The following is a 15,985-nucleotide window of genomic DNA, read 5'->3' on the forward strand; positions in this document are numbered from 1 at the left end:
TGCCATGTACTTTTAAATATATAGAAGGAATAAGGAATCAAAACCTGTGTATTTTTATTTATATTTATCTAAATTTTATTTTGCATATGGCCACTGACAAAAGTCTGGCAAAGTTGAGTGAAAATTGAAGCCTAGCTTGTTGAACTGTCAATGTATTTATTCTAGTACATGCTTCATAGTAACATCAAATATCTATTGCTTTCTAGTCTTCCTGTTGCATACTGAAGTTTCTCCTGCCAAACATGCGTTTTCCTCTTCACTGAAGAATTTTACTTACCTAAGCTTGGATCATGCATATTCAGTATTGAATCTGTTTCAGATTTTAAGTGCCTGCAGATCAGCTTGAAATCTTGTTTCATGCAGCTCTGCAGAGCTCCCTTCAAGTGGGAGCTTTATATACAATTGAGAATTGAGATTCCCTTCTTCAGATAATTCAGAATTTATTTAGGCTCTGGAAATGATCAAACACATGAAGCTTATGCTTTTTGTATAAAAAAAAGTCTGGGTGCCTCTCACGGGATCTTTTGCCTTCATTATCATGTCAAAACATTTCAGATGAAGCCAGTTGACTTTTAAATTTGTGGGATCCAAAATACTATTACAGGGCATGTGCAGATATCCAGGGGAATGTAACCATTGTGCTCTACAGTTGTATTTATGCTAATTCAGTATAACGTGAGGTCTTGGCTGTAAAGAAAAGGAGGGACATTCTTCCTTTATTGTTTTATCTGTACAGCTCTGATGCCAGTCCTTGCAACCCATGTAACATTTCCCTCCTCTACAATAGACTTTGTGAAGTGGAGGGGGTGATCTAAGAAAAGCTGCTTCTAAAATTTTTCCAACTTTCCTGAAAATACCAGTGCAGTATAGAAAAATATTTTTACAGTGTGTTTGTGGAGATCATGAAATGCTTATCTGCAATGAACATATCTATTCCGTAGTACTTGGTGGAGAGAGAAGGAAGAGCAGGGTTTTTTGAGTTGATACATGCTGAGAACAGCAACCCTAACTCTTGTGAGTGTGAGATGATCACTAATGATCATACCGGTTTTAGCTGCTTCTGTTGTATTTAGTAAGTAAAGATCAACTACATTTCCAAAAAGTAATGAGGGTGACTATCAGTGTCTGTGTCCTGTATTTTAAAACTGTTGAACAAGCATTTCTCTAACTGTATGATTTCCAAATGAAAACTGATTTTTTTTCACCACTGGAGGGCTCCTATATTTAGCTAAAGTACACAACAATAAAACTTGGGAAGGTACCTCTTGAATCTACATGCACACTTGTAAGTTGAGAGAAAATAAATTTAGCTATTTTAGAAGAACTTGCTTTTGATCAGTTTACCTTGGCATCTGTTGACTTGATGAGCAGAGAGGTATAATGAGTTCTGTTAGTTGAAGCAAATTTTTTGATATTTTAATAGTCTGGTTTCACCTACTTTTTCTGCTTCTGATGTGGTTTGTTGCTAGTGTGCTAGTGTTAAGTCTGGAAATTCACGATAATTTTTTTTTTAAGAAAGTTTTTTTTTTTTAAATATCTTTTAATATTTCTAACAGCAACGTTTTCATGAACTGGATAATAAGAAGCAACTTCTTTATGAGAAGTGCGTGGAATTGATGAAACAAGCTCGACAGGTCTGCAGATTGGGTCCGGGTCAAGATTTTCCAGAAGAATTTCAAGTTGTATGTACAAAAAGAAATTTTCACTTATCTGTTGAATTTCTAACCTCTCCTGCAAAAAACAATTGTCTGTTTTTTATTAGAAGGCTCCCAGTAAAGGATCACGTGTACTTCTGTTATTGTCATTAGCCTTTTAAAGCACCTTTAAAATAGTGCTGAGATGCCCTTTGACTACCACTTTGTTTTGTGCACAGGGGAGAGAAAATTTGATCTGTGATTTCAGTTTGAAATCCACAGCGTTGTATTCACAGAAATAAAAAGAGGCCATATTTTTCTAGCTTCCTGCTCTAATGGAGCAACACAAAAGAGCCGAAGTCTCTGCCCAGCCTCCTAGAAGTATTCATTTGCATGGCTTATCTAGCCATGTCTTGTACCAAATCTCTGAGTATCTCTGCCTGCACAAGTTGGGCAACTAAGGAGCAACTAATTGTGTATCTTAGTTACGTAATAGCACTTCCAACCTTATTTCTCTGTCCAGAACAGTTAGTGAGGGAATCTTGCTATGTTAAATTTTGACTGTGTGACACCCTGATTAAAAGTAACAGAATTAGTTTATGGTTTATCCAATTTATTTATTTATTTTTAGAAAACTTGAATCCTTTGTTAGTATTGCTTTGTAACACATGCAATCCTTTGTCTTGTAGGCTTTTCAGACTCTTCCAAACACATTGGAGGAAATTGATGCTTTTCTGAGTGAAGAGAAAACCAGGGCTTCCTGTTTCACAGGCCTCAGTGCTTCAGTATGTTCACTGCTTTCCCTCCACCCTCTCTCTCTGCCCCTCTACCCACATTGTACTTCCTTCCCACTCTGTGCTAGATCTCTTGGTATAATAAGTTAGACAGCAGGAACAATGTGCTGTAAATGCATTTATTCAGATTTCAAGTAGGTTCTTTAAAAAAGGTGCCTTTAAAAAAAAAAAAGTTGTAGTAATCTGAGAGAAACAAAGCTTTACAGTTTCTTTGCTTAAAAGATAGAAACCTATCTTGTTCAGTGTGCAGTGCAGTAGTCTGTGTAATTGTGTTTGAACAGTATTGGTGCAGTGTGGTATTTTTAAAGTCAAGGTTAGAATTGCCAAATATTTTGCTGACTGATTGCTTTTTATTCTGGCAGGTTGTTGAAGAATACAATAAGCAAACACAAGAAATACAGCAGTTGACAGAATATCTAGAGGGAAAGAAAAATGAGTTGAATAACTATAAGCAAAACATTTCACAGGTAATAGCTCAAGTTATCACGTCTGTGTCATTATAGCCCTACATCATTGTAGGAATGTATGTACAGAAATAAAGGGTATCATTTCAGATTGTCTTGAGTGCAAACTGAGATGTTACCTCCCCTAATTATGATGTTTTTGCAATTTAAATGCCATCTCCAGGGGAAAATTCAGTTCTTAAATTGATTTTACATGGATATGTCTACTTTTAGGTCAAAGAAAAGTGGCTAAGCCTCTTGAAAGTGATGATTGAACAAATTAATGGAAAGTTCAGTAAGTTTTTTAGTTCTATGCAGTGTGTTGGTGAAGTTGATCTTCATATGGAAAATGAGGTATGATTGATTTTTTTAGTTTAACATTCATATTTTCTTGCATGTTTTGCTCACATATTGCTAGAGAAAAATAACAAGTCATGTGGAGATGTTCTTTTTAAAAAAACACTGAACTTCTACTCAATGCTTTGGTGTACTAGAACTGACTTACCAGTCTGATTGAAGGCAAATGAGTCTCTATCTAGATGCATAGGGCTTCACCTCCTGACTTTTGGAATAGGCCTGCAACTTACAGATCTTGGTTAGAAACCTTGTATTTACTTAACAGTTACTCAGATTTTTGAAGTTTTTGATCTAAATCTGTATTTTTAGCTAATTTTTGTCCTCCATTATCATCTAAATCTTCTATTACTAGGCGTTGAAGTGATTTGGTTCTACATGTAGTTTCTACTGGAGTCTGGGGACATTTTGTCTATTCTGAAAGCAGTTGTCATTTGGCCCTATTACCTTCTCAGTAAGCCTTACAGGTAGAGTTTGCCTCTGGTGAATAGTTTAAAACATTAGTAGAACTTGGGGAGAAATACTCAGTGCGATAAACAGGAGAGAGAAATCTGGTATTTTGTTTTAAGTTGATTGCTGAAATGATGATTTCAAGACTTTCATGTGTTAACACATAGACTACATTATAGTGAAAGTTTACACATAATAATTTTTTAATCTTTTTTTTTCTGTTGTAAATCACTCAAGCAGCTTTTCTTAAAATAGCAGTGGCAGTTATTACTCAGGGCAGAAGAGGGATTAATAAGGCTCTTTATGTGAACTGCATGAAAAATGTTTACCTGGAGACTAATAATATGAAACAGTAGAACGCTAAAACACAGACTTTTCAGGTCTTTTGATAATTACCTAGGCAGATCTATATTATATAAAAACTATCTTTCAGATAAAAGTATGTTGGGAGAGAGAGCACAAAAGGAACAGTAAAGCAGTTTAAGAGCAAAAGGAGTCTGGAGTGCCTTCCAGAATCTCTGCTTTGGAAGGTCTTGCTTTTCTATAGTAAGGATGTCACAAATAGTTTCAAGAGATTAGCTAGTGGTACTGTGCTAGTGAGTAAAACTTCTTTCCTCAAGGGATGAATGGCTACAATCCAGAAGGGTGGATAATCTGTTCTCGAGTTTGTATTCCTTACCCTTCTCTTCAGGAAAATCTTCTGCCTCACCTGTAGATATGAAGAGGGAGACTCTTGAGGTAGAATTACTTTTTATTAGAAGTATTTCTGTGACACTGAAGTTCAAGTCTCTGTTAGTCTGCCTTGTAGGAATCTTGAGATACGTGGATGTTCTTGGTGACACTACCTACTATCCCCATTGGATAATAGGAGGAATTGGACATTAGTAGGAATTTCTTCACAGGAAGGGTGATTAAACATGGAATGGACTGAGGAGGGAAGTGATGGAGTCACCATCCCTGGAAGTGCTTAAGGAATGACTGGATAGGGCACTCAGTGTCATGGTCTATTTGACAGGTTGGTGTTCAGTCAAAGGTTGGGCTCTGATCTCAGAAACCTTTTCCAACCTAATTGATTCTGTGATTCTGTGTGAAATGCTTCACTGGGTTCTTCCTTAATATCCTAGCAGAAGCCTCTGTAAACATTCTGACTTTACTTGGTAACACTTAGTAGCCAGAATTCGGACTGCTAGCCATGATAACCGTCACATTCCTTGATTAACCACAAGGAGTTTTGAGCATCATTTTTGTCAGGTTTTGGAATGTCTGGCAGTTCTACAAACTGGCATTCCAAATAGTCTGGCAGTAGTCAAGGTCTGACTGATGCCATCATGGCTGTGTTGGACATGAATCTTTTTGTAACTTGGTTTTGCTAGACTGTATCTTGTTCACTTTTTCAAACCTAGTTTCAGTCTGTGCCAATGCGTCTGAAATTACAGTGGGTCTAGAGAACCTTAGATTCTGGGTTTTATTTCTCCTTACATGAAGTTGTAATCAGAAAAACTCAAAGAATCACAGATATTCTAAGTTGGAAGGACCCACAAGGATCATCAAATCCAGCTCTTAAGTAAATGGCCTTAAATCCAACTCTTAAATAAATACAGGGATTGAACCCACAACTTTGATGTTGTTAGCATCGTGCTCTGACCAGTCAGGCTAACTCAGTGGCCACGGAACACAACTTCAGGAATAATAGAGAGTACTCTGAAGACTTCTTTTTTGTCTTATGCATGAATACATTTCTTTTCATGGTCTTTCTTTTGAGCCACATCTATTATCCTGATACCTTGCGTCATTGGCTGAGGCTAGTGACAAGTTTCACTTTCCTGTTAAAGAAAAGCCAGGGTTGGAATCCTTGTGTGTGGTTTTCCTGTTGAGGTATGAAAAGGAAATGGCTGTCCTGGTGGATTTTGGGCTGCTTGTACTTGAAGAAGTTCAGATTGGTATTCAACCTACACACACACCCCATTACTCCACTGTTCAAACTAATAGTATCCTAAGGCATTGTTTTTCTGATGAATGGGATTTATAGGGGCATTGCTTTCTCCTTCTAGCCAAGATTTTTATTTTCCTGTTGATGTTCTTACTGTGGATGAAGCCTTTCTTAACAGCAATTAACAAATCGTAGTCACGGAGAGGGAATGGTATTGGAAATTCTGTAACAGAAGTAGACGAGAGTTCAGGAAAATAGATGAAACAGAGTTAATATATTGATCTTAAGTTGAACCTGAGTAGTTGGTAGACCCGTATACATTTGTATAAATGTCCTTCAGTTTGCATGTCATCATAAAATAAGGTGTAATACAAAGAAAATGAGTTTAACAGGTGGTGGCTTCTACAGGAGGAGTATGAGAAGTATGGGATTCGCATTAGAGTAAAATTCCACAGTAGCACTGAACTTCATGAATTGACTCCGTATCATCAGAGTGGAGGTGAGAAAACTGTTTCTACTATGTTGTACCTGATGGCTCTGCAAGAACTCAACAGATGTCCTTTCAGGGTTGTTGATGAAATAAATCAGGTGAGAATCAATAGTGCAGTATTGTTCTTTCTATGTACAGATGCTTATGACATAGTGGAGAGAACAGACTTTTTTTTTCTTTTCAGGGAATGGATCCAATGAATGAGAGAAGAGTTTTTGAAATGGTTGTGGAAACTGCTTGTGAAAAAAGGACATCTCAGTACTTCTTCATTACACCAAAGGTGTGTGGCAGAAAATTAAATAGGAAGTTTAAAATGTAGGAGAATTGGATTTTGTGTGATAATACACCAGTAAACACTGTATAACTTACCTCTGTTTTACCTAAGAATCTTGGATTGAAAGGTAACTGAGAGGATTTGTCCACTTTGAGGACAACCAGGCAAGAATTCAGACAACTTAGACCAAGGTTTATCTCCTCAAAAACCCACTCTGGACTTGTGGCCTCACTGGAAGTATAATGTGTTAATCACCAGTGGACAGGATTACCATGGAAAAGGTTGTAAAGGTAATGCCTCTAGCTAACAGAATTCAGACTGTAGCAGAGACCAGCTGCCAGATGAGTTAGATGATGATACTGGAGGAGGAGCAGGCTGGTGGTGCTGATGTCTGAAGAAGTAGAAGAGTCCCACATCATTACTGGAATAGTTTTCCTGTATTAATCTGAGGCTTACAGGCTCAGAAAAGGTGAGATCTGTGCTCTGAGAGGGACCAGTTTGATTGTACTCGTTGGTCAAAATTTAAAAAAAAGTAGTTGACTTACTAGGCATGCAGTGATGCAATGCCAAGGCTTGAATGGGGTAAATAGGCTGGCTGTTCACCTGCACCTATAACAGAGACTAATGTTATATTCAGCTTGATCCAAGACAGATAGAACAGTAAAAGTTACTTGTACACCGGGGAGACAAGCAGTCAGTAGTGTGCTGGTTTTTATTAAGATATCATCTTATCATTCTGTATCCTGTTAACACTGTATTTTAGAAAATCTGGTTCGTATGTCCTGTTTTTTCAGTAAATAGCAATTGAAGGGTCTGATTAAGGCCACCTTGTAGCATTTACCTTACTGGAAGAAGATAGAAAGTAATGCTTCTTGTTCCTTCTGATCTTGCAGTATGCTTACCTCCGCGCAGTTTGGTCGTTTCCTGACCACATTTCTTCTTTATTGTTATGTGTAATTTATTCCCTTTTGTCTTCCTGTGATTCCTCTCCTTATTGGATCAGCTTTTTTGTGCACTCTCCTACTTAGAGAAAGAACAGAGTGATTTGGATGTTGAATGGTAGATAGCTCAACTAACTCTAATGCTTCCCAAATGTAAGGAGTTGTAGAAAATTACTGTCTGGGGTCCAGAGTCTGTTTTAAAAGTTGAGTCTGTTGTCAAATTACTAAGAATAGAGACAGGGGAAAATTGAGTGTTCAGAGCTAACCAGAAAGATCAAAATAGAAAAAGCAGAAGTAAAAAAATCTCAGAAGTTCAAAAAAGCAAAAAACGTCAGCATTGTGGTAGGAGGAAACTCAAGGACAGTGTTGCACCATTATTCAGCAACAAGAAATGGTGTTATGAAGAGGTGGCTGAAGATACTCTTTGTGCCTCCTTCCTTCTTCCTGCCCCCTGCAAGCAGGTGATCACCACAGTTAACATGGCAAGTTATGATGGCCTGTCACAAGGAAAATTAGTGAGAGAGCATGTCAGGTAAAGGTTTAGCTGATGAGAGTGTTTGTGTGGGTGGCATTAGAGGATAATTAAAAGGCTGCACAGGGCAAGCAGAGAAGGCCAGACTCTGCTGTTCCATGGCTTACCTGCAGTTCCTGACTCCACGCTATATGTCACCACTTACTAGAAAGCAAGTATGTAATCGCCTACTAGAAAATGTGACAATTTGTCATGTTAAGCTGAGTTCTGTGTGTGTACCCAGTGGATACAGGGAAACGTGCGACTCTCTTTTTCAGTATGTTGACATCTCCCCTGCTTACATTTTTAAACAAGTTGCAGTGGGGAGGGGTATAAATTAATATACAGCAAAGTTGATTAGGAATATTTTATTCTGAATAGTTGTGAATCACTGTCATAATGAGTAGATGAACTGAATATGTTCTTAGAAGTGGGTTTGAAAATTAGTATTTTTAATACAAATCTGTGGTGAAACAGACTACGTTTATTAAACATATGGATAATCACCATGTTTGGAGTTAATAATTTTTTCACTGTAAAGCAAGATTAGAATTCTAAATAATCTTAGGTTAGGTAACTTTATTTGAAAATAGGATTCATCTCAGTACAGACAAACATAAAATTTGGTATTTAAGTGGGAAAAATAAACAACAGCATCTAGTGTAAGGCATAAATGCCTAAATGGCTGGGGAGAGGGAAGTGGCAAGTTGAGCATCAGTTGCAAGTAAATTGTTGAATGTCATCCTGAGCACTGCTTGTAATCTACAGTTTGCATGATATCTTTGTCTGCTGGGCTTGTGCTTGGCAAGGTTTGGAATATCATAAGTATCCAGCTTTGGCTGTTAAACTTCAGAAAATTAGTACAGGGGCTGGAATTACTCCAGAAGATAGCAGTGCAACTTCTAGTAATTTTGATTGTTCTGGGTTTCCACCAATGGAGATTGCTTAGCTGAGAGAAGCACAAGGCTAAAGAGAGACATAGATGTACTTAGGTACAACTACTATCTCCTGCCCTGCCCTGGGTCAGAAAGGGAAAAACATGATTCTGTGCCCACAGTGGAGTGGAGGTATTCTCTGTATACAGCAAAAAAGCAAAGAGATTGTTTGCAACAAGAAGGTACAGATTAGATATGGAGATTTTCTTCTAATAAGAATAGTGATGCTGGAAATTGGGTGAAGAATGAGTCCCTGTAGAGGGGTTTTCTAGGAACAAAAACACTTCATTTTTCAGGCTGTAATCCTAGGGATATTGATCTTTTTGAGATCTGAGGTTTTACATAGACCTTATTCACTTTTTTGACATAATGGGGAACATCTAGCTGTTTTGACTTTGGTTTCTGTGTTTTTCACCAGCTCCTGCAGAATCTCACATACAATGACAAGATGACTGTGCTGTTTGTCTACAATGGGCCTTTTATGCTGGAGACATACAAATGGAACACGAAACACATGAGGAGAAGGCAGCGGCGGCTTACAAAGATGACTGAATAGTGGCATATAGCTATAGAGACATAGTTCTACAGAAGTATTTTATATATCTTTCTTGAAACATCTGGCTTTCAAGAATTCAGAAATTGTCAAAGAGGAAAACATGCAAAGAATTGATAATTGAGAACTTTAGCGCAAGTTTTAAGAGCCAATGTTTGAGAGATTTGAAATGCATGATTTTCTTTTTAGGTCTTTCATAGTGGTCACTTTCTTCAAAGAACCTACTTTTCTCAATAGTAGGTTTAAATAAAAATGAAGTTTATTTTTTTTTCTATTCTATCAGTTAATGCAGCATCAGAAGTGCAGGTAATTTTTCTAGGTTATCCTGGACTTACTCTGTGACTGTTGTTTTTTAAAGGGTTTTTTCCCAAAAATTGGAATTTGCTTTTGGTAAATAACTTTACCATAGATGTGGATAGTATTCCATTTCCCTACTGAAATGCAATTTTTTAAAATAAATTCAGATGATCTGTAGGAACAGAATGGTTTGTAATGGTTTGTTTTGTAAAAAGAAACCTGAAATTAATATAAAGAATATGATTCTATGGATGTATTATTGTTGAATAGATACTTTATCTCAAAATTAATAAATAAATATAATAATATTTCATTTTGTAGTGCTTGAAGGATAAGGTCTTTCTAGCACATCTCTTAGCAAGGAGACTGACAGAGTTCCAGGTCTTTGTGAAACAGTGAGCTAGTGAGCTTGCAGAAGTAAAACTAAGCAATATATAACTTCTTGTGTGTTTGTTTTTCTAAGTAAAGTTTGATACATTTTTGGTGATAGAGAAAATAGTGCTGCAGATTTCACATGTAAGTGAAACCCAGGAGGCTTTTTACAAGGAGTCAGCTGCATTGGAGTGATTGTACAGTCAATTGCTTTTCAACAGAAAGCCATAAAAATTTTTAATAGAATGTTGGCCATAACTGTTAAGCATTTGGAAATGGAGGTTATCAACAGAATGTTGAATACCTAAAACAAGGTCCTGATTATTAAGTTAACTATTAAAAAAGTAAAATTCAACAATTTGATGTCTGGTTTGAATGGGTGTTTTTCTTAACGGTATCCTGGCAACGAACTTTGCTAATGAAACTGGTATGTCAGTCTTTGATATTCTCATATTTGAAATAAGATAACCCACTACAAAATATGAGCTGGAATCTGGAAGGTTTTAGGTATTAAAGAGTAAGTATTGTAATTGTTCTTTTGAATAGATAGATGAGCCTTCAATGCAGTAGAGAACTACTCATTCTTGTTACTGCGGGCCGCTGTTGGTCAATGGAATTGTCTGTCTGTGAAATGAGTTCCTGGAGTGATTTCTGTGATAATTAGTGTCCCAACACAAGTACTGAAGAGAAGATCTGAAAGTATGGAAACTCAGGCTGTGGTCCAGAGATAATTTGGTCAGCAGAGTATCTTCGACATAATTGAGGCTACAGGCCTATCTGCCTGTCCACTGTATTGAAAGGTCTTAGTTTTAAAAGTATTCTTCAAAATTGTCTATTATCAGGGAGTTTCTCCATGTGAATGGTTTTTTTTCCTGTACCCTCTGTCATTCGTATTGTTGCTGTTAACTGTTCATTTTTGTATCTCATTGCTGTTTGCAGTAAATAGTTCTTACCTCTCTCAGCCTATGATCTTTGGCTTTTGTGCTTCCAGTTCTCCTCTGCAGCACACTGGAGGGGAGGGGAAAACAGAGCAAGAGAGCAGTGTCTGGTTTGGAGAGTCTTGGTGGCGGCACTGACTTGAGGAGTACCCTTCATAAACCAGGCAGATTGGCATAGTGTCTGATGGGAGGTGTCTGACAGGAGAGCTTACATCATGGGAAGCAGGGGAGGGGGAACCTTGGCACTCTAGCTTCTCTGTAAATAACTGAGCCAGAATTACTTTCTTTACTTCTGACTCACTAAAACACAGTATCCAAAATTACTTTTCCTAGAACTTTTTGTTCCGGAAGCGTTTTTTTCCCCCATACCTTGCTAATTGAGAATAAAACCACGATTCAATACACTATAATTCGGGAGAGAAAGGAGACACAGAAGGAAGTTAAATCCTCCTCTGCTCCAAGAAAAATTCTTCACCTGTCCCTGCCTGAACATCTGAAAATCACATGACTGTTTCTGTGCTATTGCACCCAGACCAGGCTTGCCAAAAGCCATGCTTCTATGAGGCTCATTGATCCAGTGTCCTTTGCATATTCCAATAGCCTGGGTGAAGGGCAGTTTTTTTGTAGCAGGGGCTGATCTAGTAGTTGCTGTACCTCATTATACTTTGGTGCTACCTTCAGCCATTGACAAGGCTGAAATAGTAGGGAGAGGGGAGGTAAATGCAGAAAGCAGGTATTTTTAGCCACTGAAAGCTTTTCAGGCTTGACTAGCAGTGTTGAAAGCCAACAGGGAAAGCATGGAAAAATAAGGGTCAGTAGCAACAGCAGAGGCAAAAGTTACAGAGGCGATACACAGTGCTACAAGAGCGTACCTACCAACCTCTCCTGTGACTCAGCTCTTTCCCAGTGGTGCAATCCTCTGACTCCCAGTTCCCACATACATGCTTTCCACCAAATTCCACCAGCTTTTCTTCACTAATCTGCTCCCCAGTTGCTCTTGGACGTAATTCCCCAGTTCTCCAGTCTTTTTTCTGTTGATCTATTACCCCTGCTAGGCCAGTGGGGGTTTTTTAACAGTAGTACTAGTTTTGGCTGGGATAATTTTCTTCACAGAAGCTTGTATGGTGTTATGTTGGGTTTGTGAACACTGTTGGTCACATAGGGATGTTTTAGCTACGGCTGTGTGGTACTTGCACCGCATTGAGGCCTTTTCTGTTTCTTACACCGCCCCAAGAAGTTAGCACAAGAAGTTTACAAAAGGCTGGGAGGGGACACAGGCAGGACAGCTGACCCCAACTGACCAAAGGGCTATGATGTGCTGTATGACACTGTCCTCAGCAGTAAAAGCTAGGGGAAGAATGAGGGGTGTTTGGAGTTGTGTCTTCTGAAATAACTGCTGTGTGTAGTGGAGCCATGCTTTTCTGGAGGAATAGCTGAACACCTAGCCTGTTAATGGGAAATAATGGATGAATTCCTTGTTTTGCCTTGCTTGTGGACACAGCTTTTGCTTTCCCAATTAAACTGTTTTTATCTCAACTCACAAGTTTTTTCACTTTTACCATTTTGATTCTCTGACCCATCCCACAGGAGGAGGAGGGTCACTGTGTGGCCCTGAGCTGCTGCCCAGGATTAACCCGCAGCAGCAGAGTATGTTGGTCTCAAAATATGACATTACACTTGTCATTATTGCATCTGGAGCTGCATGGGATCTTAGTAAATATCTTGGCAAGAAGCACAGTGATGAGAACGTGGCAAGTTAGCTGCAAACGAATGACAGACTTCACTTTGTTGGGGATAAGGAAACCATGCATGGTAGTGGACAAAGCTGATCTTGCAGGAAGCAAGAAGGAGGGGAGAGATGGTAACTCAGAACATGGTGGCAGAAGGTACCAAGGAGCCTTGGAAAAGAACAGAGCAGAAGAGTGCCCAGGTAACATGTAACATGGATGGTTCAAAGTGTATCTGCATCATGTAATTTAAAGGAGAAAGATGTCCAATTCCCCCTTCCCAATTTGTAACCAAAGCTGTAGACTCTGAACATTATGCAGCTTGACCTTATCTGCAGTCCATTAGCAATGGTTTACCTCAGTTTGGGTCATGTAATAGTTTTTTCATGGACAATAAAGGTTTTTTGGTTGGGTTGGGGGGGGGGGAGGGGAGTGTTGTTTTTTCATTTGGTTTGGTGGCTTGGGGTTTTTTGCGGGGCTACTTGTTTGGTTGGTTTTGTTGTTGGTTTTCCTGAGGAATTACAAACAGCGTAAATCCAAAGCAGATGATCAGTACAAGAAGTGTGAAGGGACTTCTCAGACACCACCAAAGAGTATCAGCCCCACTTTGTGCTCCTGCAGTGATGCTTAAAGGACTGTTCAGGTCAAAAGCCACTCATTTTACAGTTTTCTATGGGCCTCATCGGCTGAGGAATCTGATTCTGCTCTGTGTCTGCTTCTGAGCTGAACTGTACTGCCTATGAAGGACTTTTCTTGTCAGAATTTTTGTAGTATTTAAAATACACTTTGCTGTATAAAATATACTGGCTTTGTGCCAGTAAATTTAAAGTGGTACAGTTGCCAGTGTGCATGCAATTCCATAAGCATCAGTATGTCAGAAATCAGTATGGTCATGAAATCATTTCAGTAGCTTATATTGGGAGAGCCTTTTATTTTAGTTTTAATAAATTTACAGGCTGTCCCCCTTGAAATGTTTGTTTAAAAATGATACCCCTAAGAAATAATGGTTCACTAGATGTAAGAGTTGAATGTAGTTCAGCTTCTAGATAAGGCCTGGATTATTTTATACAATCCAGGAAAGCAGAGGCAGTGATTTGCCACCAGCATTGCACAGGCTAATAATACAGTTGTGGTTTTCCCTTGTATATTTTGACAAAGCAGTTATGCATGGCTTTTCATAGACCCTAAAAAGGTGCTTTCTGCTTGGAAACACAGTTCAAGGCCACAAAAGCAGCCATTAACAGCAGAAGAGCCCAAACCACTGTACTTGGTGCTCTAATATACCTTACATCTGTGTCTTCTGAAACTCTTGCTGCTGGCTTTCTGGCCCTGCCCATTAGCCAGAAGAGAAAAAAAAAGCCATTGAGAAAGTCTGAGATTTCTCTGTGCACCTTTTTAGCACAGTGTTGGAATGGCTCTGATATTGTCTGTACTCTTTGGTATCTTTCTCCATGCGTTCTGAATTCCAAGAGAGCATTTTTGGATCTTGAAATGGTGAACTGCCCTTATGTACTCAGTGATTCTCCTCGTGTCGTGGTTTACACACTCCATTTCCTTTGTACCTTGTGTTTTGCTGTGCAGACACATAGGCATTATATGGCCTAAGAGGCAATAGACAGTATTGTCTAGACTGATGGGGTTTGATATGAAAAGTGATAGGATGTTTATCAATTATCAATTGAAAGTCAACAAGCCAGTAAAAATACAGCAACAGTTGTAGCAATTCAAAAAATACAAGCTCAAATCAATAGGGACTTTAAGCTCACTCCAAAAGCCATAGATGAGCCAGAAAAATACTGTGTGTAATCATACAGAAATAAATGTCTGTTCAGGATTAGAACTGATGGCAGTCAAGATCTTCTCTTTTGAAATGGGAAGATTTCCACAATACCTGTGGAAGTGTTTGAGGAGGTGTTTTAGGGCTCAGAGAGTTTCTCAGCTGAGGAGAGCATGGTAGAGAAAGCATGGTAGCTGAAAAATTCTTGCCACTGGGAAAGCTTCTCCTTTAAGGGAGTCCCTTAAAGAGTACTTGAGTAAATACAGTATTCTGACAATTGTGCATTTGCATTAAGTTACTGCTGATGAAACTTTTCCATTGTGGCTGAGCAGTGTGAGCAGCTCAACTTGAAAGAGGTTTGGTTTCCAAAGTAAAAGTCATTGTGAAGGTAGTGGTTGTTACAGAGCTCTGATGCTGAATGAAACCTCACAGACTCTTTCGCCCTTCAAGAGTGAGTGCTGAGTAACATTGTTATAGACTCCGTGGAGATCAAAATTATCCAGGTCACCCAGCTGGCAGATTCAAAAAGCCAGCCTTCCTTGTATGTGGCTTTCTGAGCCACTCTGCAGGCATTTAACTGGACTTTTAAGACATTTTCTGGCATGTTCCCTTTCTTTTTTCCTTGGTAGAGAGGAAAAATGAAAATACAGGAGACCCTCACAACCTTGTAGAAATTGTGCTTTCAGAATCAGCAGGTCTGTGTTCAGGGTCACACTTCCCCATGCCACTGCTGCCAGCACCACTGTGGTGCACCCAAGTCTTTGCATGATGTACCCATTGCTAGTCAAAATTTATACCACTCCTGGTGCGACCCCTCTGTACAGTGTACTACATTTCAGTGGCTGGAAACATTCTTCTAAGGCCTTCTCTACACTAGGCAGATTTTGGTTGCTGTTCAAATTACAGCACTAAAACCAACTATTAAAAGGTTTAAGATGAAGAATGATAAATTTGTGGAAAGTCTTCTATGATGGGATTGCAAGGGAATGAGGCCAATGCCATAGCCCTGTGTCCCTTATTCCTAAATCAATGACAAGCTGAAAAAAGAAAACATTATGCTGAGTTTTCTTATCTGTCCTTTAGTCATCCAGCCTAAGAAGAGAAAACTCCAACTCAGCATTGAGTCAAATCTGGAAGCTACTTAACAAGTTTTGTTCCAGCTGCAGATGGCAATCTTTGTCCCTGCCTGCATTGCTGGAAGGTTACATGTTCCTGCGGGTCCAGGGCTCATCTTGCAGTCATACCCACGTACCAGGTTAATTCCTGTAAGTGGTTGCTTTCAGTAACTGTGATGCCAGTGACTGTACTGACTGTTGGGGAGTTTTTTGGCACAGGGTACCTTGCCTTTCCCTCCTTCAGAGGCCAAGCAGATGCTTTTTATCTCCATACACCAGCGACTGCTCCAAAGCCATGGAAAGCTCAAGGCAGCAGTGTGGCTGCACAGGCTGAAGCATCATTAGCTCACTGAGCAGCTGGCACAGTGTTAGCCAGAGCACCACTCTGAGGTCAAAAGCCATGGAGCAGTGGGAGATAGACTTCTTGGGAGCTGGAGCATGCAGGTGTTG

The 15,985-nt window shown here is 39.1% G+C and overlaps 1 protein-coding gene across 3 annotated transcripts in view; it reads left to right on the forward strand.

Annotated features, from left to right (window-relative positions):
- The window catches only part of SMC5 (structural maintenance of chromosomes 5), a 42,009-nt gene extending 31,067 nt beyond the window's left edge, over positions 1 to 10,942 (forward strand). For 2 of the 3 annotated variants that reach the window (XM_039566920.1, XM_010393079.4), the window contains exons 18-24: positions 1,557 to 1,682; positions 2,324 to 2,419; positions 2,791 to 2,895; positions 3,106 to 3,225; positions 6,014 to 6,193; positions 6,280 to 6,375; positions 9,175 to 10,942. In XM_039566920.1, the coding sequence (XP_039422854.1) occupies positions 1,557 to 1,682; positions 2,324 to 2,419; positions 2,791 to 2,895; positions 3,106 to 3,225; positions 6,014 to 6,193; positions 6,280 to 6,375; positions 9,175 to 9,312 (861 nt within the window). In that variant the 3' untranslated portion in view covers positions 9,313 to 10,942. Of the gene's footprint in view, positions 1 to 1,556; positions 1,683 to 2,323; positions 2,420 to 2,790; positions 2,896 to 3,105; positions 3,226 to 6,013; positions 6,194 to 6,279; positions 6,376 to 6,480; positions 6,660 to 9,174 lie in introns of all 3 variants that reach the window. The other variant, XR_002043997.2, reaches the window with a different exon arrangement.
- Positions 10,943 to 15,985: the final 5,043 nt, after the last annotated feature.

This window comes from Corvus cornix, chromosome Z (genome assembly GCF_000738735.6).
Source record: "Corvus cornix cornix isolate S_Up_H32 chromosome Z, ASM73873v5, whole genome shotgun sequence".
NCBI lineage: Eukaryota > Metazoa > Chordata > Aves > Passeriformes > Corvidae > Corvus > Corvus cornix.